General features: G+C 25.8%; 3 protein-coding genes across 5 annotated transcripts in view; 2 read left to right on the plus strand and 1 right to left on the minus strand.

The window, feature by feature from the left end:
- The window catches only part of LOC129610893 (myotubularin-related protein 6), a 53955-nt gene extending 37629 nt beyond the window's left edge, over positions 1–16326 (plus strand). Inside the window, exons 2-12 of one of the 3 annotated variants that reach the window (XM_055523677.1) lie at positions 10009–10125; positions 12877–13039; positions 13229–13512; positions 13621–13755; positions 13873–14102; positions 14164–14676; positions 14738–14864; positions 14943–15049; positions 15104–15197; positions 15263–15385; positions 15641–16294. In XM_055523677.1, the coding sequence (XP_055379652.1) occupies positions 10009–10125; positions 12877–13039; positions 13229–13512; positions 13621–13755; positions 13873–14102; positions 14164–14676; positions 14738–14864; positions 14943–15049; positions 15104–15197; positions 15263–15385; positions 15641–15778 (2031 nt within the window). In that variant the 3' untranslated portion in view covers positions 15779–16294. Of the gene's footprint in view, positions 1–10008; positions 10126–12876; positions 13040–13228; positions 13513–13620; positions 13756–13872; positions 14103–14163; positions 14677–14737; positions 14865–14942; positions 15050–15103; positions 15198–15262; positions 15386–15640 lie in introns of all 3 variants that reach the window. The other 2 variants (XM_055523678.1, XM_055523676.1) reach the window with 2 other exon arrangements.
- Positions 16327–21912: 5586 nt separating this feature from the next.
- Positions 21913–23309, plus strand: LOC129611058 (CCR4-NOT transcription complex subunit 9). Its single transcript, XM_055523982.1, has one exon. The coding sequence runs from the start codon at positions 22087–22089 to the stop codon at positions 22990–22992; it is 906 nt and encodes a 301-aa protein (XP_055379957.1). The 5' UTR covers positions 21913–22086; the 3' UTR covers positions 22993–23309.
- Positions 23310–23623: 314 nt separating this feature from the next.
- LOC129610933 (translation initiation factor eIF-2B subunit delta) lies at positions 23624–26572 on the minus strand. The gene is made up of 6 exons (XM_055523763.1): positions 26436–26572; positions 26178–26223; positions 24780–26078; positions 24548–24727; positions 24340–24467; positions 23624–24285 (listed from the first exon to the last, which is right to left on the minus strand). Exons 2-6 carry the CDS (start codon positions 26205–26207, stop codon positions 23727–23729), a joined length of 2196 nt encoding a protein of 731 aa, XP_055379738.1. The 5' UTR covers positions 26208–26223; positions 26436–26572; the 3' UTR covers positions 23624–23726.
- Positions 26573–27430: the final 858 nt, after the last annotated feature.

Below are 27430 nucleotides of genomic sequence, written 5' to 3' on the forward strand. Positions count from 1 at the left end.
ATTTATTTTTACACTTTGATTTACTCCGGGGCAAATTTAATAAAAAGTTTTATTAAAAACATTCTTAATTCAGAGAAATATGCTTAATGTCTTATCTTTAAATAATCCAGGTTAATTACTTGGTTTTTCGGTTTGGAATGAGCCAATTAATAAACTAGTATTTCATTTAATAAATTATAAGTTTAAATTTACAAACATTTTTGTTATCTCTTATTCTCTTTAACTTCTCTGTTATTTTCCTCTTGAATTTTAAAGAATTAAAAAGCTGTTTATAGCCAACGATCTTTAGCGAAACTATTACGATTATTTTACCGTTATAAATCTTTTATTATCTTGTTTTCTGTTTGTACTTTAATTGCAGGTTTTAAAATTATTTTTACCCTTCCCACCCATTTATCAATTTTATCTACAAAATTTCAATATATTTTTCAGTTTATTCTTGAATCGCGATAGAAAACCAAAAAAAAGTTTTTTTTTGCCTTTATTCCCATGTACGCTGAGTCAAAAAGCCAATTTCAATTTTCAAAGCGATCTTAATTAATTTAAATTGAATTTATGTACAATGTAGACTTATGCATAAACTCAGATACAAAATCACAAATTAAAATGTGCTTCTTTGTAAACCTTTAATTGTCGCTAACTTCTTCATCATGAAGAAAGGAAGTGAATTACTGTAAATTTGCATAATTTACAAACATAACATTCTTTTTGTTTTTGTAACATTTTATGTATATTGTTTTTGCAGGTACTAGCAATTAGTAAAGGTTAGCAGAAACTTAAAAAAAAAAACTCTTCAACATGCATGAAAAACAGTTTTATTAAGTATTTTTACTGTTGAATGTAAGGCTTAACATCATACCAATTCATTCATGATTAGGAGACGTCATTCGTTCTTTTGATTTCATATTTCGTCAAGTATACAATTTTTTTAAGGTTGTTATTGTTGCAGTAACAAAAATGTGATTGTTAAAGAAATTCTATTCAAGAAGAAAAGTCACAACGTTATCGATTTTTCTAAGCAAAACAAAATATGCAAAAGTGTGAGATTTTTTGATAATTTTGAAGATTTTTTTTTTTAAATTTAAAGCGTGACGAAAAAAAATTTTTGTTATTCGGTTGTAGAGAGTCAATTAAAATTGAATTTTATGAATAATAAAATCACTTACTTTCTTATTATAGCTAGAGAATATTGGATAGCTTCTTTGTACGATTTTCTATAGGTTGTTAAGGACTTGCTGCGATAAATATGACTTTGATAATGAATCAAAAAAAAAACGTCAAATCAAAATAATAATAAACTTAAGGTCCTTAATGAAAAAGTTCTACAAAATAATTTTTTTTTTTTCAAAATCACCTAAGAAATCAATTAAGAGAAATTTAAAAAGTTGAAATTTTTTTGTAGGTAAAAAAAAAATTTGCTTTCTTTTTTCAGGCATAAAATCTTTATTTTGCAAAAGTTTTTGAAAGTTTTAAGAAAAAAAAAATAAAGATAAAATCATTTTGGAAATGACAATTTTGGTTCGAGTAAATATCAAAAAGGTCAGTTAAGTATAAACTATAAATAAAATCTTAAAAACAAAACAAAAAAATTTTTTTTCTTTTTTGTCAAAGAAACTTATCTTTCAGATACTTCAAAAATAGAATTAAGATCATTCGTTTCTTTTATGCTGAAAGAATAAATGAAAAATTAGTTACGTCCTTAATCTAAGTTTGCCGTTTGACATGTACGACAAAATCTAAGATTAAATTTAAGGCAAAATCCGATTTTTACATATCAGACTAATATTATCTGATAGAGCTTAGATTTCTCGTCAGTATTTAATAAAATTTGCTAAACGAAACTTATAACCAAGCTCCCACAAAAAAATTTATTTTACTTTTAAAAAATCTGACAGTAAATCATATAAGAATAGAGTAATTTCTAATATTTGCCTTGAGACAATGTTTTATGTCAAATTGTGTTTTTATATATACGACTATCATCACATTCAGATTTAAATTTTAGATAAATTATTTTTAAAAACTATGAAATTTTTATAGTTCAATTTTAAATTAAATTTGCAATTGCTTAGAATTGTTTTCATAGGAGTTCGACAACATTCAAAAACAACTTTTTTTTAACAAGGCATCAGCAAATAAGAACATTTTTTGCATTGAGAGATACGAGTATACTTTCCCAGAACATCATTAATCTGATGATCATGTCAAATACGTCAACCACGTCAATCAATTTCATTTGCCAATAACAGTGATATGCAAATAAAGCAATTCCCATCAGCTGATGTTTTATAATTTGTAAATAATTAATCTTTTTTTTACTTACCATTTTCCTTTTTGTCAATGGTGTCAATGATGATGAACATGAATAAATGCAAAAAAAAATGAAAAAATTACAATCACTTGCATCAGCAGCAAAAACTGAAATTCTTGATACTAGCATCAAAAAGTATTGGAATTCATGATCTCTGCAAATTGTGTGCAAATAAAGTTCACGGAAAGTTCTATAATGTACATAAACAGCAAATTTTTTTAAACTGCAATAGTAAATTTAAGCATTAAATAAAAATTAAATAAAAAAATTCCACGTTTCATAAATATTTAAAAATGCCCCAAAAATTGATTGAAATTTTACGCCAAGTTTTGGAATTTTTAAATTTTTAGCAAAAATTTCAAACGGTATTAACTAGAACTGCTTTTTATATTGTTAGTTTAAGAATTATTTTCTATAATTGGAACTTGAAAACAAATAAAATAATTTTGAAATACACAATCTAATACAATAAAAAGTAATTTCTAAAAGATTTAACATGCTAATAGGTGGGATATGTTCGTAAGTTTCTTGTGATCTTTTCTAAATTTCACATAGTTCAGTTAAATGTTTAAAAAAGTGTCTCAAAATAGAGAGGTGTGTATAATACATATGAATTTATTATTTTTGTATAACAAATGACATTTATTTTTAAAATTTTTTCAATTACTTATTTTGCAATTAATTTACGGCAATCTTTATTTGGCTTTTTTAAATAAGTGCTTATATCTAACTAATAAAAATCTATTATTATAAATTTTTATAACTTCCCAGCGCCAACGTCGTTAATTATTTGCAGCTTTGTACTGACCTCTCCAATTTTTTATCAATTATGATAGTTTCTTGCCGTTTCTAATGGATAGAGAAAGTGCAGATGAAGAGTTTTGCGTATGTAAATTTTGTAATATTCCTATTACGAAAAATACCACACTCTAAATTTAATTACTGTTACCTTGAATTTATTTCATGAATGTAAGTTAAACAGGCAATAAATTGTATAAAACAAATACGAAATAAAGTATAAAAATATCAATAAAATTCCATCACTTTAAAACAAAAGGAATAAGCATAACACAATGCATAGTGAAAATTTGGCCGGTACTGGGAGTAAATTCTGGCGTGACTTAGCTGGTACTTACTGAGTGGCAGCCTCAACCACAACCGGTCGATAAAGTGTTGACATATTTTATGAATCCGAAAACAGCTAATAAATTTTGAAGCTTTATAGATCTGACCTATGATTTTAAATTATTGCACTAAAATTATATGATGGAATTATATGAAATTCTGAAAGATAAGTTTCTTCTTTGAAATTTGGTTTTTGTTTTCTGTTAATGTTTTGTTTTATGTTTACCTTTTTTAACCAAAGCTAAATGCCTGTGTGATCGCAGCGAACTGAAATTCAGTTCATTTATCATAACAATAATTATTGCTTAATAATTTAGTATATATGTGTACATGTTATATTTATTTGCCGAGACTTTCTCGAAAAACATCTCATTACTAAAGAACAAAAATTGACTAAAAATTGCTTAAAATAATTAATATAGCAAAAAAATCGACTCTAATATTAAAATCAATTCAGAAATTTTTTGGGTTTCCCGCTTTTTATGCGCATCCGAGAATTACTTGAAAAATAATAAAAATTCATTTATAAAATATTGAGTTATTATAAAATAATATTTTAAATTGAACATTTAATTTAGTATTTTTACTAAGAGCTGTAAAAATAATATTTTTAATACTACACTAGGGCAATTCCATATTGTTGTGCGTTACAAATTAACAAATTTTTAAAATCATTTTTAAATTTAAGTTAAAATTAATATTATTCCTTTTGGTTTTCATTAACTATTTTAATGTACATTTAAGCTTTATTTTAATAAGATTGTTATTTTATAAAAATAGAAGAATAGAATAATATTTAAGTGTAAAACCCATTCCATTTAACATTTACAACATTTGATTGGGGTATTTTTATTTTTTTACTATACTCATTACTAATTCTAATCATAACTTGTAAAATTCAAAATTTTGAAAGACTTTGGCACGATATTATTATTTATTATCATAATTTTTTATAAAAGGAATTTAATACAATAACCACACTCAAGTAGTTTTACAATTTCTAATTTATAAAAATGCAAGCTCCCAAATTAAAATAAACTTGGAGTTATCGGATTACAGCTTCAATCAAATTCAGCAATAATCAATAAATGAATCATTCCAAATTGATTCAATGCTTAAAATTTTTTTTTTCATAGGATTCAAATTAACTTTAATTTTAATATTGAATAAAAGAACTAAATCTTGGCTTCGTCAAATAATTATTTAAGTTCACGGCACTCATTCACTAATTTCTAGTTATATATTCAAATGTATATGGTTGTTAATCCACCGAGCTCTTTGTTCTAGTTTCATGCATATCATAAAAAAAATTCGAAATTACTAAATGGTTTTCGGCTTTAATTAATCCGTTGTTTGAAAATTTTTATTTTGGGTAGTAGAAGTTGGTTAGAATACAATTTTATTTTTGTTTTATTTTTTCTTACATACACTATACATTTTTAATCACACTGACATATATATACTTTTACAGTTAATAAGCTCGTGTGGATTATCGCTGAGACCACACTGTACAAATTTGAGTTTTCTATCAAGAGCTTGTTCTATATCTGAAGAAACTTATGATAATGCAATTAATGCTTTAAACACACTTCAATCGAATGCAGTAACAATAAAAAAATCATTAATAAATACGAACGCACAATCGAAAAATTTAAGTGAAACAGCCAAATATTTAAATCGTATTGGTATCACCTTGAATAAATTGGATCAATTATCAGTTATTCATGTGTCTGGAACAAAAGGAAAAGGTTCAACATGTTCTCTAACTGAATCAATTTTACGTTCATTTAATATAAGAACAGGATTTTTTAGTTCACCACATTTGGTATCAGTTACTGAACGTATTCGTATTAATGGAGTACCGATTTCAAGAGAAGAATTTACGAAAAATTTTTGGTTCGTTTACAATAATTTAAAATCACAACAGGATTATGAAAATGATATGCCAGCTTATTTTAAATTTTTAACAATTTTAAGTTTTCACATTTTTATTGAATCTGCAGTTGATGTTGCAATACTTGAAGTTGGTATAGGCGGTGAAAATGATTGTACAAATGTTGTACGTAATACAAAAACAGTTGGAATAACTGCACTTGGTCTCGAACATACGAATCTTTTAGGTAATACAATAGAAGAAATCGCTTGGCAAAAAGCTGGTATTATTAAAAAAAATTCAAATTGTTTTACCGTTCCACAGCAGCCATCAGAAGCTTTAGAAATTTTAAAACAAAGAGCTAAAGAAAATAATGCAAAATTGAATATTGTTCCTTATTTTAATGAATACAATTGGTATCGGATTCCAAAATTAAATGTTAATCATGAAGCACAATTTTCAAATATTTCATTAGCTATACAATTGGCATATGATTGGTTACGACAAAATAAATTACAAAACTTAAATGGTTTTTATGAAAAAATCTTTCATAATATTTTACCATTAGATATTCCCAAAAAAGTGGTTAAAGGTCTCGAAAATTCTTTTTGGCCTGGTAGATGGCAATTTCTCAATTTAAATAATTTTAAAATTTATTTAGATGGTGCTCATACAATCGAAAGTATTCAAATTTGTACAGATTGGTTTAAAAAAAGTACCCATGACAGTAAAAATATAAAATTATTAATTTTTAATGCAACTGGTGATCGTGATGCAGAAAAACTTTTATATTCACTAAATTCGGATATATCATTTTATAAAGCTTATTTTACACCAAACATTCCATATGAAAAAGGGATACGTGATACAAAAGATAGTAAATCAATTATCGCAACATCAGAACAAATATTGAAATGTCAAGGACATATGAAAATTTGGAATTCATTAAATGAAAAAAATAAGGGCGATTATTTTTCGAGTATTGAAAATGCATTAAAACAAATTGATAACGAATTTGCAAGAAATGTTAATGTCGATATTTTAATAACTGGCTCAATACATCTAATTGGAGCAACAATATTGGCTTTGGAACAGTTTGAAAAATCTCGAATTAATGTCAAATAAATCATTACGTGACATAATCATAATTTTTTTTGTATCATTTAGTCGTAAGGAAATTTAAACTTTCTAGAATAATTTTGTAGAACGACAAAACTCAGAATTTTTTGAATTTCTGAATTTAATTTAGAATTTTCAATTTTTCGATATTTTTTTAATATTAAATATATAATTTAAGAAGGTAAAGAAAGTGAAAACTTAGTTTTTATCTTTATTCTTGGTACTTTATACGCAAACTTAATTGAGTAGTTTTTGTTATAGATTTGTTAAAAATAAATTAAAAAAAAAAATTCTATACAAAACGTGCAGTTTAATTTACTGAACTCATACTTAACACCCAGAGACATTTTTGTAGGTAAATAGAAGCAATGAACATATTAACAAAAGTTAGTTTAGAGATAGTTAAATTAATTAAAATTTTCAAATAATTTTTATTTAATAATTTCTTAATGAAATTATAAAATACCAAATAATTTTGCATATTCAAGAGAAAAAGAGTTGTGTACTTTACAAAAATTAGCGAGAATTTCAGTTTAGCACAATAGTTTAACTTAAAGGATCAAAAAACCTCACTTTTATATATATTTTTTTTTTGTAATGAAAGAAATATGTTCCAAACTTTTTGTGTTTTCAGGATTAACACTAAGCATACCATAACGGGTCAAATGACCCATTTTGAACTTTTGCATTGAAAATGCACGTGTAATTTTATTGCGTTTGTACATTTGACTTCATGACTTTTTCTAAGTAATTAATGTACAATTATAACAATTTTTCTTTTTTGTTTTGTTTTGTTTATTCTGAGTAATTCTTGTTGTATATTGATATCTACCAACAACGGGTCATTTGACCCGCTATGGTAGAAATAGGTATATATTAAGTCTTGGTATGATTAGTGTTAATCAATTGCGTTTGGTTTGTAGAACAGTAACTTGCATTAAAAATTTGCAATATCACAATTTGAAAGAGCTAAAACTTGAAAGGTAGATTTTGAAAGATTTTGTTTTAGAAATAATTGTGTTTGGTGAGATCTAATTGTGTACAAATTTTTTATTTTCCTATCTTGAACGATGTAGATATTTTTTAATCAAGTGGATAAAGTATTTTTTTCAAAATATGTTAAATTTTATCTTAAATTTATGTTTTTTAATTTTTGTTTCTTTAACTCTTTTATAAGTAAGCGACAAGATGTTATTCAGATGAACAAATCATTTAAAAGTAATAATTTTAATAGTTTTTTTCTATTTAAATTTACTCAATGCATCACAAAAACAAAATATTATTAAATATAAAATTGCTATTAAAAACCAAAATCATAAAAATTTTAATTGGTTGCTCTTCGGCGTCTGTTGCTCTTCGACGAAATGATGAACAATGAAACGATTGTCTCAATATCTGCCCAAAATTCAACAAACGCATAAAATATACTTTAATATACTTGTTATAAATTATTTTAGAATATGATGCAAATATATGAATACTTCGGTAAGTATATAGGGGCATACTTATTTTACCTAAACGATTTTTGAATTTTTTACATTCCCAATTAACTTGTAATTATTTGTTATGTACCGTTATCGAATAACTTATAAACGCATATACGAGAAACAGAAAAGTAGATAAAAATTACAAAATTTATTAAAATTGGTCATCCGTTTCTATATATGAATAAAATATTTTCAAACGTTAAAAAGTGATGGCGGTATCACTAACATGCTTATGTACATTCTTTCTTCGTACTCATTTATTTACAAATTATTTTTGTGTAATTGTAGCTGTCTAAATAATCTTCCTTTTCCTAATTCTAAATAGTAATTGGCAAATAATTTAAATGGCGATAAATTTGCAATGAAAAACAAAAATTAAATATTATTTATGTCACCATATTTATTATTTAGTTTGTAGGTATGTTCATTTCACAAGTATATAAGGTCGGAGAAAAATCCTTGCATTTATTTAGAAATAAATTGAAATTTTAATATGAAATTAAATGGAATGGGTAAACGGGTGAGTAAGCAGTTGTTACACAAACATTTGTTTTTGTAATAAAAATAAATTTAGGTTAGGTTATTTTTGTATCGTTATAGATATATATCAGAATCTATAATATTTTGGCATCGAAGCAAATCCGCATGATATTGTAAAATGAATTAACTTTTTTTTTAAATAATAGAATACATTATATATTGGGATTTTTTTTTCTAATAGACATTTTGACTACAGACCTTGTCTTATACTTGTCAATAAGAAATTTCGATTTATTACGTGAAATAAAGTATGTGCCAGAAGAAGGCTGAATATAGTAGAAGTTTAACATTTTTGTGATCATTTAAAACTTAATTTTTGAAATTTAATTTAATAAAATATCTTACATGACGTGTATAACAATCTAACATGGTCTGGAGAGTAATAAATTTGATTTGTAAACAAATAATTTATGAAGTACCAGATTTGCCATTAACAACAAAAAAATCAAATTTTATTTTTGTTCTAATACCATCTTCTTTCATTGCATACTTTTTGGGGTGATGAAAAAAAATTAACACATTAATTATCCTACTGATGGAATTATGTTCTTAATTCGATATTTTGAAATAATTAATTTTATTTATTGATGATATTATTTTTACCGTTGGTTCTTTGCTTCTATTAGAATTTCATAAAGCTTATAGTTTCCCAGCAATTTTTTGTCAAATTTCTATATTTAACTTCTCGTAAAAAAGTTGATCAAAAATGGCATTTTCAAGACTTAAAGTGATCAAATTACTTAATAATTTACCAAAGCTACATACCTTATACCATATACATACTTACTAAATCAGCGGATCGAATTCTTTTCAAATTTTAGTAAAATTTTGATTAAATGAACATTTTTAAAAAAGCAATAGAAAATTTTGTAAAATTTTTCGGTAAACCTTTCTAAGAATTTCTATAACGGGACGCAATTAGTTGTTATTTGCTAGAATCTCACTGCAAAACAAGTTAAAAAAATATATCAGTTTAATTTTAATTATGAATTTATAATATCTACTCATAAAAAAAAATATTTACATATCTTTGATTTCAATTTTAAAACCTAATAATAAAATTTTACATTAAAGTATTTTTCAAGAAAACTGACTCACTTACATGTTTTATAAATATAAAAATTAAAATTTTATAGAAGAAATATTGGTGTTAATACATAAGTATTGTTAAGTCATAATGAAGTAACTGATAAATAATCGTAATAAAGGAAATTATTAAGAGATGCTGAAACATTTACAGAAAAATAAAAAAAAAAAAATATTTTCCATCAAGGCAAAATATATGTATGTACATACGTACATACCTATTTTGTGAATTAAAATTATTTTTATTCGCGTTATTACTTCAATTACTTACATTTGAGTGTATCAATATGAAATTCTTGGATTATAATGTTGCAATTCAATCCAGAAATAGCTGGAAAAAACATGAAAATATCTTATAAATGTAAATATTGATTTTATATTTTCTTCCATTTTGTTTAAATTTTTATTATTCTTTCTTCCATAATATTTAATAGTTTTATTTATTTTTTTTGTATATATATTTTCAGGTGGAGAATGTGCGAATGATTGATCGTTATAATACAAAAAATCCAACAATTGGTACACTTTATATAACAGCAACTCATTTAATTTTCGTTGAACCAGAATCTAACAAAGAGACATGGGTAAATAAAAAAAAAATATATAAAAAAAAACTTTTTTTATTTATCATCAACTTTTATATTTTATCCTTTTTATTAAATTAAAAAGGAAATTATTCATATAAATAAAAAGTAAATCTTGAATTCATATACCTATTCATACTACAATATTATAGTTTTTGTTGTGTATTCATTCAATATTGTTGTTTTTAATATGAATATGGCACGATTGCAGGCACAATAACATTTTGAAAGATTACTTTTTAATGAGCCATTAAAAAAGAAAATTATTTATTGAAATTTTCATTTTTAATATTTACAAAGAATATTTTTATATATACATACTTAATAATTGAAATTTAAAAGAGTTTTACATCCTTAGGGGCAATAAGATATGAAAAAAGTTTTTTAATAAATTACAAAATTACAATTAAGAAAAGAAAAAAAATTATGGTAAAAAATTACTTGAAGAACTATAAAAAGATTTTTTAATTGAGTCCAAACATTTACATTTATTCTCTTTTATATTAATTTAAATTTCAAATTAAAATTTAGTGTACGGGGGTTTTCGTTAAATTAGTTCAAGAATAGTTCTAACTTGTAGCACGTTCAAAAATAAAGATCGTTCAGAAATGACTCACTGTAATAAAGTGTGTTCGTAAATTCATTCTTTAATAGAGAAATGCCAGAACTGTAATGCAGACATTTAGTTCAAATTTCTTCACTACCACATGAGATTTTTATTTTTTTTTAATTAAAATTTTCAAAATTTTAATTTTAATAAAAATGTTATTCAAATTATTTCCGAACTATAGATTAAATACTAAAAATAAATAGATTAATCATAAAAAGGTAGCTGAAACTTTTGCATACTATGTTTAACGTTGCGGCTTGAAAATTTAAATTCTAATGTAGAACTTCTATGCCACAGTTTAAGAAGTCCTGCTCTATATTTAAGTAAACTAAATATCTTATATAACATTTTAAATTTATTCAATTTAGAAAAACTTTCAGATGGTTTAGATCCTTAATATTGAATTTCTGAATTTTTATATACGTATTTAAGTAATAGACAAATAACAAGTCCATGGGTTGTCCATGGGTTCAAAAGTTATTAAATAGGTGAATGTTGTAATAAAACAATTCATTTTTTTATTCATATTTCCACAACATATATTTTATATGATATTCTTAAATTTCAGGAAATAATTTTATAATAATATTGAATTCACCTTAGACATAAATTACTATATTCAACCAAAACCTAAAATTCTATAATTTAAAAATTTTAAATTACAAATCCTAATATTTGATAAAAATTATATAAAATCTAAAATGTTCTTTTAATAAGTACTAACATTAAAAATTAATTTTTCAATATAATTTATTTTAAATATTTAATTTAGAAAGACCTTAAAATAATTTTTATTTTTAATAAAATTATATAATCCTATTTCGATATTTATTGCAATTTCTACTACCGTATATTAAAAGTAAAATTTATTTAACCTTAATGTATGTATAACAATGTAAGCATAATAATATTGATAGACCGAATTTTTGTGATATTTATTGCCATTTATGTATATATATATAAATATTTTTGGTATATAAAACAAAGTACATATAAATATTGTGGTTTGTTAAAGCTTTTGGGTGCAATTAAAATCATTTGTTTTTTTCTTTATTTAAAACCCAATTTAACATTTACATGATATTTTTAAAACACAAAATACATAATACCATAAAATAAATAACATTACAGAAAAAGGCAAAAAAAAAAAAGAAAATAAATTGATTAAATGTTAATGTTAGGCAGTTTATAGTGATAACATAAAAAGCTTCGCGAAATTTTTTATTAAAAATATAAAATGAAATGCTTGCGGACAACTACATATGTACATAAATGTACATACATAAAATTTAATAAAATATAAACAAAATAAAAACCCTAAATAAATTAAAAAGGATATTTTCCTAACATTGTGATCCTTTCAATAAAAACTTTTTTTTGTTCTTCGTCTGTTTCGTATTCTTTTTTCCTCACATATAAATTAAATATGATGGATGAAACATAATAAATTTTAAACCTTTAGAATGTAAGTTAATCTTTGATAATAAATGTATTTTGCATACACGAATGAAAGTACTTTATAAACAAACAAAAAAAAAGAGGGTATAAAGGCATAAAGGCCAAGTAAGATGAAAATTTCAATGCAATTTCAAATAAAATTTAAAAAAAAAAAGAAAAATTTTTCACTTTATACCAAAAAGGAGGATGTGTAGGAGTTTATGCTTAAAAAAAAATTTATCATAGTCATTGAAATTTGATTGAAATAAAAAAAAAATTAACCCATTTGAAAATTGAATTTAAATTCACTTTTATGATTATGATCAAGCTTAACAATTATTGTTTTATACAATTACATTTACATAATTATCTAGGACTGCCTTAAGTATTTACTGTCATACCTAATATTTGTATATTTAAGTAGGCTAAAATATCAAGTAATGCAATTGAAATATTACATGTGAGAGCCCAAAAGCGAATTTGAGGCTTTGATATAACATTCATAACCTTACACATAATAGACTAATAAATTGAAGTAAAGATTAAATAGGTTGAATAGAAAAATTTCAAATTCATCGAAATTTTAATTCATGACTTTGTTCTAGAATTCTAGGCAAAAATTTATAAAATTGAACAATTATAATTAATGGAAACTAATACTAATATATATATATATACATATATATATATATTTTTATTTTTAGATATTGCATATGCACATTGCTAGTGTTGATAAATTAGCGTTAAGCACAACTGGTTCACCGCTATTAATAAGATGTAAAACATTTCTTTCAGTAAATTTTGTTATTCCAAAAGACAGTGAATGTCACGATGTTTATACAAGTCTTTTAAAACTCTTTCAACCAGGTAATGTTTATTATAACCTATCGAATAAAAATTATTCGCATGAAAATTGAAAATATTTTCAATTATGCTTCATTTCCCTTTAAATATTCTCTTTAAATATCTTAAGTTTTTCTTTTCATGCATCCTATACATTTGAAATTTTTAATATATAAAAAATTTATAAAATACAAAACAAATTTTCTTTTTTAGTTTCCATAAATAAATTGTATGCATTCAGCTATTCGCCTGGTAAAGAAGATTTTCCCAAATCAGCTGGATGGGATTTTTTTAAATTGGAAAATGAATTTAAAAGAATGAAAGTTCCTAATGATCAATGGTCATTGTGTAATTTAAATCAAAATTATGAATTATGTGACACATACCCAAGACAAATATATGTGCCAGCTGAAGCTTCTACAGCTATGTTAATTGGAAGTTCAAGATTTCGTTCAAAAGGACGTTTACCAGCTTTAACATATTTGCATTCAAATAAGGTAAATAGTTGTTACTTTTCTTTTTGGCTTTTTGTTACAAATTTATGAAAAAATTTATGTAGTAATTTGGAATCGAATTTAAAATTTTTTACATTATTCGTTTTTTAGGCTACAATATGTCGTTGCAGTCAACCACTTTCAGGATTCAGCGCACGATGTTTGGAGGATGAACAAATGCTTGAGGCAATAAGAAAAACTAATCCAAATGTTGACTATATGTATGTTGTAGACACCAGACCAAGAGTAAGTACATTTATTCTTAATTTAACGAAAAAAAATTAAAATATATAAAATCGCAAATTTTAATATTTTGTTTCTTTTAGAAGCATAAATATAGATTTTATTAAATTTTCTTTACAGATAAACGCTATGGCAAATCGCGCAGCAGGAAAAGGCTATGAAAATGAAGCATTCTATGAAAATATTAAATTTCAATTCCTAGGAATTGAAAATATTCATGTACAAAGGACAAGCCTACAAAAATTAATAGAAACATGCGAACAAAAATCACCAACTATGAGTGGATTTTTAAGTTCATTAGAATCATCTGGATGGTTAAAACATATACGATCAATATTAGATACTTCAAGGTAAAAAATAAAATTTTCCAAATTTTTTAATATTTTTTAAAATTTTAACTTTTTTATTTAGTTTTATTGCAAATGCTGTTGACAAAGGTGTATCAGTTGTAGTACATTGTTCAGATGGGTGGGATCGTACCGCACAAGTTTGCTCTTTAGCTTCGTTAATGTTAGATCCGTATTATAGAACAATAAAAGGTTTTCAAGCATTAATTGAAAAAGATTGGTTAGCTTTTGGTCATAAATTCAGTGAACGATGTGGTCATATTCAAACAGATCCCAAAGAAATATCACCAGTATTTACACAATTTTTAGATTGTACGTGGCAATTAATGATACAAAGAAATGATGCTTTTGAATTTAATGAAAGATTTTTATTAATATTGCACGATCATGTAATGTCTTGTCAATTTGGCACATTTATTGGAAATTGTGAAAAAGATAGGTTAGATTTAAAATTATCTGAACGAACATATTCTTTGTGGGGATATATGGCTAATTATATGAATGAATATGTTAACCCATTGTATAGACCGGAAATGGATGAAATATTAAAAGCAAATTTAGCACCACAATGTATAAGGTCTAATCCACATATTGATATTTATTTATAATGGAAAATATATTTGTAATTATTTATATAGATTCTGGCGGGGAATGTATAGTAGATTCGAGAGCGGAGTGCATCCAAGGGAACCACTTGGTGATTTATTATTAGCAAGTAAAGACCACTGTAATTCATTGGAGGACCATGTAACACATTTGTCAAAGGTAAAACAAAATTTTTCAAAATTTTTCTACCAAAATTTTCTGTTATTTTAATTGTCGTATAAATGAATAAATTTATAGAGGATTGCGAGTTTTAAGAACTACATTTCGAAGTCAGCTAAAAAATTATCGGATGCTACAAGAACAACAAGTAAAGAATGCACAAATCCAGAAATCAACGACAACAAGTAATTTTGATTGTTTCATTTCAATTACTTTAAATTTTATTACACCCTTTTTAGATACAACTATGATAATAAGAAAATGAGTGAACTTTCATCAGCAGATGATGATCACCCTTTAAAATCCGCCGAAATGAGTTTCTCAAATTTATCTGTAAGAAAAAAATATCCCAATTTTTGGTCAAACCATTTACTCAAAAAAAAATATATTTATTTCAGATGTCTGAGGTTGACCCAAATAGATTAGCAGAGGAAATAGATTCAGTAGCAGTCGAATGGAAATCATTAAGAAATGTTACAACGTGTCCATGTTCAACACCCTTTGATCAATTCAATAAAAAGGTTATTAATTCAATATTTTGCAACTCAGGCAATAACGTTTTCATAACTAATTTTGAATATTCATTGACAAAATTTGAACATTAGTTTTTGATAAAAACTCAATATTATTCCAGATTTTAATTTTTCTAAAATTTTTTAAAGTCTTCTAATAGTTACGTCTCAGAAAAAAAGCAATAGCTAATATAAAAAGTCAATATTTTTAGAAAAAATATAAAATGGTTAATAATAATATATAATAATATTTTTACTTTTTAGAACCACTGTTGGAAATGTGGAGAAGTTTTCTGTTCAAGATGTATTGATAAATCGATATCATTACCTGGCCATGATAGCGGTAAACCAGTTCCAGTATGTCGATCTTGTTTTCGTTTGGTCAAAAAGATTAGTCCGTAATTTATTCATAACAAATTCATAAATAGATGTATAATTAAACAAAATATATATATTTTACTCCAAAACAAAGAAAAATGTTACGATTATAGTACAGTATACACTAACATATAAGTATTAGATATAAGGTAAATTATAGCACATATGCAAAGAATGCCTAGATTTTTAAAAGCGATATAAGAAATAAAGTTGCAATTGTTTATGTTTCATGTAATTAAAAGAATGTTCTATAAAATAAATCAGCATTATTACTTTTTTTTTTTGAAAACTGCTCTCTTTTAAGCAAGTTAATACTAAGATCATACTATGAACATATTTATATTTATTCTTAATCTATTTATTTAATTTTATCGTTAAATATTTTAAATTGGTATTGAATTTGTAAGCATTCAAAATTGATAGAGTCTTAATAACTTTTTTATTTTCAATTTTATCAAATTCAATAATGTCAACTGAAAAAATTAATGATAAAAAATTAAATTATGATAGCCTTTTCGGTGTATATTAACTTGTTTTTTTTTTTGTCATTAAATATTATTATTATGAAAAGAAGTAATGTTGATGGACACAAAATTATGTTTTAAAGACTGTAATAAACGAAAATTTTATTTTATATGTATATATAGAAAAATCTGATTTATGTTCAATCAATATGAAATATAATTTCGTTGTGATTTAAATATAATAATTGTTATTTTTGTTTTTTTATAGAAAATTAAAAATCAATATGTATGTTGTATGTATACACAATATTTATAGAAATTCTAACGAAGTATTATCACTTATTAGTAATACATGTATGTACACGCATACATATTTTTATTTATAATTTGCAATATTATAATAGAAGAAGGAATAAGTAATCAAGCGGCATTAGCTGGTAAAATAGAGTAATTCTATTGTAGTTCTCTTATATGATATGGCTTTTGTGATAATGATTTTTGATGAACCAAATGAAAATTTGCCCTTCACTTATCTTGTCTATTAATTTGTGCTTGAATGATGAAGTTAACTATAGTTGAAAGAAAGCATTTAGGTCAACAATTATGCATTTATCAGTATATACTATTGTTGAAACATCAAATAATTATAAGTTATGGCATAGTGATTAATTATTAGAAAATCCTAAATTATGAAAGCTATTCTTGTATTTATGTATATTTTTGAAAAAGTAAACAAATATTTTTATATTGAACAGGTTGATAAGAAAATTATTGAGATAAGTATGTATTGAATTGTGAAATCTAGGATTTAGTAAATAAATATGTATATGCATAGTAAAAATTTTCTTGTTAAACTTTTACGTAAAGAAAGAAGTAAAATGTGGGTAAGTTTAAAAAATTAATAAAAATCTATTATTGTATATCAGCTGAAGATAACATTGTAAATCGTATTTATACATAATCTTTCAAAGCCATTTAAATTATAAAAACTTTTTTTATTATTCTACATGTTAATAATTACTAAACAATATGTAATATGTATTCAGTGCAAGAATCATTAAAAGAAACAATAATTTTTTCATTTTAAAATTTACATACATACTTGTAATAAGATCGTACGCTAATATTTCATGGTTATTTCTAATTTTTTTCATTTCGTTTATAAGAAAAAACAGAGTAAAAAACTTTATACACTTTTTCAATTATATATAAATATTTAATATACGAATTTCTTTCAAATTTAATAAAATATTAACCTTATGTGCTCGACTTTAGTTTCAAAATTTTGGTTTTATTCAAAAACATTTCTTTGCAAGCAAATCGATATTTCACTGCACAACGATAATAATTTTAAGCTACATGATTATTAAATTAAGAAAATAATAAGAAGCTTGAAAAATTAAAATTTTAAAATTATTATTGTATTTTAAAATTCATATGTTATGTTATTTTGTAGTAACTTACATTATATTATATTGTGATGGATTTCAAAGCACTACAAAGCTTGGAATGAATAAATTTAAATTTGTTGAAAAGCACTTGTTTCAAAAATTTTATTTTATTACCCGACGAAGTTTAAAAGCATAAAACAAATTGGAATGTGGTACAGCTCATGTAAATAACAACCATTTATGAGTAAAGAATAAGTAAATATAAGAAGGAAATTAATTACGTACGTAGCTGATTAAATAAATTGAATAAGTCGTCAAAAAAAGTGTTGATTAAACCAATTACATTCTCTAAACATTTTTTTGCTTTATTATTTTTTAGAAATTTGCTTTAACCAGCCAAATCAATTTGACTTTTTGGAATACAGCAAATTTCAATAACTGAAATGATTTCAAAAACAAGCTTTTTAAGAATCTTAAAAATTTTTCAAGTGTGGTTTTCGTCCCTAAAAATTATAAAACAGAAGTTTTAAATACCATTATAAAATGCAACATTGCAAATGAGTTTATACCAGCCACATGAACAGTTTATTTTGATTTGGAATTTGCTGATCTCAAATTTATTTATTTTTTTCCTTCTTCACCCCCATATTTATTAAATTTATTAAAAACAGGAAATTATAGGAAAAAGAGCATTAATTTATTTAAAAAAGAAATCTTTGAATTTAAAAGAATACATCAATGAAAACTTTGACCCCAAACTATGTTTTATTTAAAGGCGGTACTTTGCAAAAGAAACTTTCTCATTAGAAATTAACGACAAATTTTGTTAAATTTGCGAATGTTTTCTTAAGAGCATATCGTTATCCTACTGCATATCCGTAATTTTCCTTATAAACTGCCATAAAACTTAAATTAAATTTTGTCAAAAAAAATTATAATTCTGATGTACACACAGCAACGAAAGTCATCATACACTATTATTTTTTTAAATAATTTAGCATCAAAGATATCCACATAAGTTAATATTTTTATTATTTGTTAGAAAATGAAGTAAAAGAAATATACTTATAAGCTTATATATAACAAAAACAATTCATTAATTCAAAGTTATAAAACAAAAACAAAAAATTCCATTAAAAATTGCAACGAAATTCATCATACACTAAATAAAAATTTTAAAGAAATTGCAGAAAATATGGTATCTAATACCTTGTTGGTCCACCTTTTGCTTGAAGCAGAGCTTCCAAGCGTCTTGGCATAGATTGACTAGGTTACAAGTGACCGTCGATGGTATTTTATGCCATTCTTCAATTATAACGCGTTTCAAAGACTCCTTGCTAGTTATGTCGTGTTTCCTAATTTTTTGTTCTAAAAAATCCCATAGATGTTCTATGGGATTCAAATCAGGGACTGGGGTGGTGAATGGAGTTGTTTTGGATCGTTATACAACCGCCATTCCTTTGCAACTCTTGCAGTATGTTTGGGATCGTTATCCTGTTGAAAGACCCAGGTCGATCCCAACTTTAATTTTTCGGCAGACTGTTTTAAATTATTTAATTATTAATCTGTTTTAATATTTAATTATTGCCACTGATCCATTTTCCCACCAATAAAACTAAACTGCCCACCCCAGACACCGCAATCGACCCCTAAACCATCATAGAACCCCCACCATGTTTTACTGTGGGTATAATTTGTTGCAAATTCAGTGTTTCATTACACTTGCGCCAATTTTTCCCCTACCATCTGCACCAAAAACATTGAATTTACTTTCATCTGTGAAGAGCACGGTTTGCCAGAATTCCAAAGTTGCTTTTTCGTATTTTTTTGCAAACTCTATTCTTTTGCATTTATTAATATCTGATATTAGAGGTTTTTTACGTGGAACTCGGCCGTGACATCCTTCTTGCCACAAAAATCTACGAATAGCTTGGGCATGTATATCAGTGTGCAACTTTTGTGATGTACTTGCAACTAATTTTGGAGCACTGAGTTTCGGATTTTTCCTTAATTCTTGTAAAACACCTCTATTAGTACGGTCATCCATTTTCGAAGGGCGACCAATTCTCTAAGGATTTTCTACGGTTCCTGAATTTTCGGCCCGGTTTATTATTTGGACAATTGTCGAAAAACTCCGGCCAATTATTTCCCCAATTATTTATTTGTCTGACAGATTTGCCTTTATGTTTTAATTTCACTATTATTTCCCTTTCTTCTATTGTAGTTTCTTTACGTGTTTTTGCCATATTATTTTCTTGAAGTTGGTGAACTTCATTAAATGAAAACAACAAATAAATTGACTTGTGCTTCAATAAAACTATAAGCCTACTTTAAAAAATATTTCATGTCGGCGCCTAAATGTCGCGAAACAGATTCCATAAAATTAATGTATGATAACTTTCGTTGCAAAAAATATCACAAATTTTTTATATTTTTCTTAAGTTTGAGCATACATTAAGTGGGGCCTTGCATCTTATACTCAATGCTCTTTAAATTAATTGTGTTTCGAAACTATGAATGAATTTTTCATCAAACTGTACTAAATTCGGAGAAATAGCAAAAATATAGGGTGTATGATGACTTTCGTTATATAGTGGGGTTAAATCTTAATTTAAAAATATAATTATAAATAAATTGATTAATTTTATTATGAATTAAATTATTTAGCCCATTCATTCTTACCAATGTATTCATAAGTCCAAACGTATGGGACAGTTTTAAAATAGGTTTGTCTAGTCTGAAGTGGCAACACTCTTCATTACCTATAAATTAAATTGGGGTGACCATGTCTTCACAAAAAAGAAACAGAAAACAAACGTTAATAATTTCTCAAGCGACGAAAATATTAAATTTTTAAAATACTTTGTACATACAATATACATATGTATTGCGTTAATTCATGCGGTAGATAAAAATAGTAATAGTAACCAAATTCTTATACATATGCACTTTGGATATCAATTATTCTTTTTACTTACGAATTTAAGCTAGCTGTATTTTTTAAATTTAACTTAATTTTATACGAAATTATGGCACTGACATTTGACCTACGAAACTCAAAATGGATTATAAATTTTTCTAACTTTTAAAGGCCTTACTAGAATTAGAATGTAATAGAAGTACATATGTAAATAGCAAGTACCGTATATGTAAAATCATATTCATGAATGTGAATACAATGTGATATTATATGCGTTATATATGTATTTTTTTTATAAAAGGGTTTTTCTTTCGCTAAGTAATCGTTAAGCAAGTCAACACGTAAAAAAAACCTTAGCATCTTAGTAGTTATATATTATCTATGCCTTAAAAGGATTTTAAATACCAAAGTGTATACCAAATAATTTTGATTGCTGTATTTTCATGACATCTAAAAAATTGTTTTTAAAAAAGTTAATTAAAAAAATTAGATCTAATAAATTAAATAATAAAAATATTATTTTTACATAATATTTCCTATTCACTCAGTTCTATGTGATTTTGGACTGTTCTATATCCACAAGTTTTGAATATTAAGATATGCAAATCAATATTATCGTGGCCGTGATAATAAGCCTTTTTTATAAAAGATGTTTTTTTTTTCACCACAAATTCATTTTTATTCAAAATTTTTTCATTTTTAGTATACAATTTTTTAACTTGGTTTTTGACATCAGAAAACTTCATTGGAAAATTGAAAAAAATCTTACTTTAGTTTTACCCTTTTCAAATTAAAAATTTCATTTTAACATCTATTGTATTGACTGACATAAAATTATTATTGACTTAAATTGTGATATTATGCTTTTGCTTGATACTCTTCAACATGTTATCAAACTTTATATTCTGTTGCATTGAATTTTAAGGTGTGTAATAGAGTGTGAACATGAAAACACATTGAACTTTGTAAAACAACATATTTTGAACATAACTTTATTAAAATTTTATTAGTGGGCATTAGTCAAAAAATTTTTTATTCTGTGTCAGGCTTTTTTATTTCTAAAATCATTATTGGACCAGATTGTAGTCATACAAAAGACGACAAACCCTCCACAAAAATGTTTATATCTTCAATCTATTTGTTTAACTTTATAATCGAAGTAATTAATAAAATATGACTGTTGAAAATACTTCTTTTTCTCATTGTTATAATGATGATTTAAAAGAAAATAATTGAAATAAACTAACAAAGAATAATATAGTACAGAGAAAAACAACAACCTTTTAGTTTTTTTTTTTATTCGAGCTCTAGTACATTTTAAACATTTTTAAAATGAAGATTTTATGTGTGTTTTGGCAACTTTTATCTGTCACTTGAGTTTGATCGGGAGAGTTAAAAAAGGTTCACCATATTTGTTGAAATATAAAATAAAAATATCAGAAAAAACTTTTGGGGAAATTTAGAAAGTGATTATTTAATTTAGAATAAAAAAACGTAATCCATAGTATTTTATACAAAATATAATTTGTGAATTTAATCCTTTGGAAGGATATAAAAATGAGTTCACAGCCAAGTCCATTAACAACAATGTCACACGCAAATGACAACGCACAGGTATTACAATGGATAAATGAATTAGCTCATCCTGATACTAGAGAAACGGCATTGCTGGAATTAAGTAAAAAAAGAGAAAGTGTTCCTGACCTTGCTCCAATGTTGTGGAACAGTTTTGGTACAACAGCAGCTTTACTACAAGAAATTATTAATATATATCCATCAATTACACCTGCCACACTAATTGCGCATCAATCCAATAGGGTGTGTAACGCATTAGCATTGCTTCAATGTGTTGCATCACATCCTGAAACACGTACAGCATTTTTAAATGCTCAAATTCCGTTATTTCTCTACCCTTTTCTTCATACTACTTCAAAAACTCGACCATTCGAATATCTTCGTTTAACTAGCTTGGGAGTAATTGGTGCGCTTGTAAAGACTGATGAACAAGAAGTGATAACGTTTCTTTTGAGTACTGAGATTATACCATTATGTTTAAGAATTATGGAATCTGGATCTGAGTTAAGTAAAACTGTTGCAACATTTATTTTACAAAAAATTTTGCTAGATGATAGCGGCTTATCATATATTTGCCAAACGTATGAAAGATTTTCTCATGTTGCCATTATTTTGGGAAAAATGGTAATACAATTGGCTAAAGAACCTTCGGCAAGGCTACTAAAACATATTGTACGTTGTTATTTGAGGCTTTCTGATAATCCAAGAGCAAGAGAAGCACTTAGGCAATGCTTACCCGATCAATTACGCGATGCCACTTTTGTATCCTGTCTTCAAGACGATAAAGCAACAAAGCATTGGTTAACGTTATTGATTAAAAATCTGGATATCGTTGGAGGTCAACCTAATGACCCTCGTCAAATGGGTATGTCACCTTTAACGTCATAAGAATGGTATGGTTCTACCTTCTATGCAATCCCGTGATAAATCCATTACAAATAAAAAAATACATATAGATTAACAAAACGAGACTGGTCAATAATTGAACAAAATTTAATAAATATTAAAAAGTACCTAATTGATAACAACAGAAAATTATTAAAAAATTTGTAGAATCTATAGAATTATAATAAAAATGCTTTTATTATCTTGAATTACATATTGATAAAAGTAGGTTTAGAAAAATGAACCATTAAAAAATAATGTATTAATATTTATATTTAATAAGAATCTTTGTTTGAATTATGAAATTTATTATTCTATAAAATTAGAAAATAAAGGTTATAAAATTATTTGAGTTTTATGCGTACACTAAATTGCTACTCATTTCGTATTTAAGTGCTGCAAGAACTTTTAGAAATATTACACATAAAAACGTAATATATTTGTACATATTTGAAAACAGAAACTATAACGAATGTACTATACGAACTCATGGAATTAAAAAATAAGCAAATTTGCAATTTGATACTTTTATTACGAGAAATCCTTGCAATTAAAGAAAGTTAAGTAAGCATGTGGAAATGATTGCTTTAGCAAAAATCTGCGATAAGTTTGAATAAAAACTCACTAATGATTTGCACCAAACAAAAAATCTTTATATTTATTTGTAAATTTTTTACAATTACTACATTGGATTACCTATAAAGAAGCAATTTTTATATACAAATAATTTAAAGATTTTAATAAAGATCAGTTGGTCTTAGCCTTAATATAACAGGAACGCTAGTACAAGGCAAAATTGCCACTTCGGTTACAACAGCAGTAACTAATTCTGGTGGCGTAATATCATAGTTTAAATTCAATGGCAAAATTTTGTTAGCTCCCTTTCGCCAGTTAGAAAGTTTACATGTGTCATTCATAATTAAATCATCCGGGTTTCCTAATTCATTGTATACAATAGCATCAGTTTGAACACGATCGCTAAATTTGTGCGTTTCACAACAGACTAAAACAGGTACATTAAATGATTTCGCTACTAAGGCAATTTGAGCTGTTCCCGTGCGTGCCATTACATTCCCATTGGCTAGCAGTGCATGAGCTCCCATTAATATTTTTGTTACTTCCGGCATTATAAAACCTATAGCGTTTATCAGCACATAAGTACACGGAATTTCTTTTAAAGCTAACTTTCTGTATAATTCTCGCCCTTCTAGGAATGGTCGTGAATCAACAACTATAACCTTGAAATCTATTTTCCGATTGTAAGCATCTTCCAAAATTTGGTAAATTAAAGACGAGCTGAAATTATTTTTTCAAAAAAAATGTAAAACAAATATTGTTAAAACTGGTTACCAATTATAGGTTAAAATTACATCCCCCTCCGAAATTTTTTCTTGAACAAAACCACTAATAGCTTGAGCTGCCTTTTCTATTTGATCTCGTATGTAAGTATCAATATGCTCACATAAATGTTCCTTTAACTATGAAAAAAATATTATTAAATTTTGGATTTTATGTCAATTTTTTTTTTGTTATTATCAAAAAATAATCAAAAAATTACTTCTGATTCCGGAGAATCATTTGAAAGATGTCTTAGCACCGACTGTATAGCTTTATGTGCGTTACTAACTGAGACAGCTATTGGACGACATTTATCTAAGTACTGAACACAATTATTAATACTCTCTTCTAACCCGCGGGTAAATTCTTTTTTTGGAGGCGTTTGATAATCTTGAATAAGCTGAAATCATTTATTAAAATATGAAGCCTAATTTTAATCATTAGAAACTTACAACTTTCAACGCTCTTAAAAAAGATATACACCTGGCATTTGATCCCACAACTGTTCTAGATGAAATTTGTTCACCTAGTTGTACAATAGAAGGATGAATGTGAGGATGATTAATAAATTGGTTCTTCTCCTGCAAATCTTCTCTATCTAAATGTTTGAATAATTTAACTTTATATTCACTAGTAAAAGACCTTTGACCAGAAGAAAGTTTATGATGAGATTGTTGGGAATTTGAAGCTGTTTTCTGTACCTTCAAATGTACTTCACTCTTTTTAACCGTTTCAAGATCTTTCTTTTGTAATTTTTGTTTTTCTTCTAGGATTTTAGCCTTAGCAGCTCGTTGCGATTCTTGTAAGGCTCTCCTCTCAGCTTTTGACAATGGTTTCTTTTCAGTTACAATTACACGTCTACTTTCGGCGGACATAACAGCACATGAGCTCGTTTCACCATTTGTATTATTCTCAACTAATGTGGCCTGTTCAGATTTTTTATCGTTCATTTCGTTTTTCGAGTTTTGAATCTTGCTTTTGTCTGGATCAATTAAAAAGCCAGATGTGGATTTATTGTCAGTTGTGTAATTTGTTGCATTCGTTGTATTTTCCGCAGGCGTAGCTTCCAATTTATTGTTCTTCTTCGCTTGCTTTGCCAATTTTTTAGCTTGCCTCTCAGCCATAACTTCCTCTCTACTTTTGTTAATTTCAGAATTATTTTTTTCTGTCATGTTTTTTTCCGTTTTAGAATTTTCAATCTTTTCTGTCAGTTTGTTATTAACTGTAAGGTCTTTAATACTTTCTTCGACATCTTGTACTGAAGACATTTGTTGTGAAGTAGGCTTTTCACATAGAGAAACTGTTTCTTTTTCAGATTCTTTTGAAAATTTATTCTGGTCATCAGATGCTTTAGTAGAATTGTCAATTTTTGTGTTTATAGTCTTATTTTTCTTTGCATTCTTTTTATTTTGTCTAGCGGCTAAAATTTCTTCACGTGACATAGTTTGGTTCAAATTAGATTTGTTATTCATTTCTTTCTGGGAATCCAAAATTGAATTTTTCACTAATGATGGATTAATATCAGAAAGAGAATTTTCGTTAGCCTTATTTGTTGGTTTGCCTACGTTGTTTTGGAGTATTTTTGTGTTGATTGCAATAGTATCTGACACTTCCTCTAATTTGCTGGTGCTTCGTTCACTGCAATTAAATTTTCTATTCAAACTACAAGCTCTACTTTTAAAATCCTCGCCCGGCCGTTGTTTTGATAAAGTTTTTGTTTTATTGTTCGGTTTGGGTTTTTTTCTTGAAGTCTAAAAACAAAATATGACTATTAATTATTTAAAATTATGAAACAAAAGAAGAATGCGACGAATTTAAGCAATATGTAGCAATTTATTATTTAGAAGTACCTTTGCCTGTATATCATCAGTTGATTGCATTATAGAATACCTAGTTCTAAAAATACAAAACAAAAGATAAATAATCTGCTCATACGCTGAACTCAACAAGATAATGAGAATATAGAGCAGAAATATTAGAATATGTTGATTTGGCAAATATTAACATGTGTACCTAATAAGTAAAAATCTTACTTGCTCACATCTCGAATATCAGACAAGGTTGGAATGAAAATTCCGATGTTATCCAATTATTTAACTATTACTTACATTGTCTTTAGCTCCCAATTCCCAATCAAAATTATTTGAACAGTGGCTTTTTTGTGGATTTACTGCTATAAAGTTATGTTAAGGATTTCGAGTATAGTTTTCGTCGTTTCGTTTTCCAAAAAAATTACTAAATTCACACTTTATTCAAATTGAGTTGCCGTGGAAAAATTTCTGTTTAATTGGGTATGTTTACACGAGTATTGAATGAGTGTATTGACTGATTTTCTCTTATGCCAAATCCTCTCTTATATAAAAATGAATTAATTTGTTAAAGGATGTGTGTGATAAGCACAACATAAAAGCTGTGAATACGTTCAGTGCATACAGAAAACAAAGAGTTAGAAAATTAGACTAGACAAGAAATGTTAAATTTGCCGTTGGACTATTTTAGTAGGAAGGGCTATGCATTATCATTTAGTACGTGCAGTCACAAAGCTAAGAATGTCAAAATAATCCTACAAAAATAGTTTTTTACTAAAATTGATTCTATTTTATAAAACAGTAATGTAGTAGTGCCAATGTACATCTTTTACATTAATTGATTATTTTAATTTTGTTTTATTGATTTTTTTTAAAAAACAGAATCCTGTTATATAACTGTTTTAAATTTAATCATTTTGAAAAAATTATTATTCAACATAATTATAAGTACATATATTATTCCGGAGCTTAACCATCAGAAAAAAGTTCTTAATTTTACTTTTTAGGGAATCTTCTATCTAAAGAGCTTGTAAGAGTAAAAAGGGATCCTGTCGGGCTAAATTTCTTTTGTCCTTTTCTTTTGGATTTTTTGAATCCTTTGATTTTTATGTATTTTTCTGGTTTTTTATTTTCATTAGGTTTTTATATTTTCATTTACAAGATTGAAATAAAAAGTAAGAATGTTGCACTTCGTACAAAAAAAAATTACATTGACAAAAACAAAATAGAAAGTTTTCTACGTTTGCATGCAAAAGAAAATAAAATAATGAATGTCAGATAAAATATTCATTAAA

The sequence above is a fragment of the Condylostylus longicornis genome, unplaced genomic scaffold (genome assembly GCF_029603195.1).
Source record: "Condylostylus longicornis isolate FDR11 unplaced genomic scaffold, ASM2960319v2 ptg000048l, whole genome shotgun sequence".
Classification (NCBI taxonomy): Eukaryota; Metazoa; Arthropoda; class Insecta; order Diptera; family Dolichopodidae; genus Condylostylus; species Condylostylus longicornis.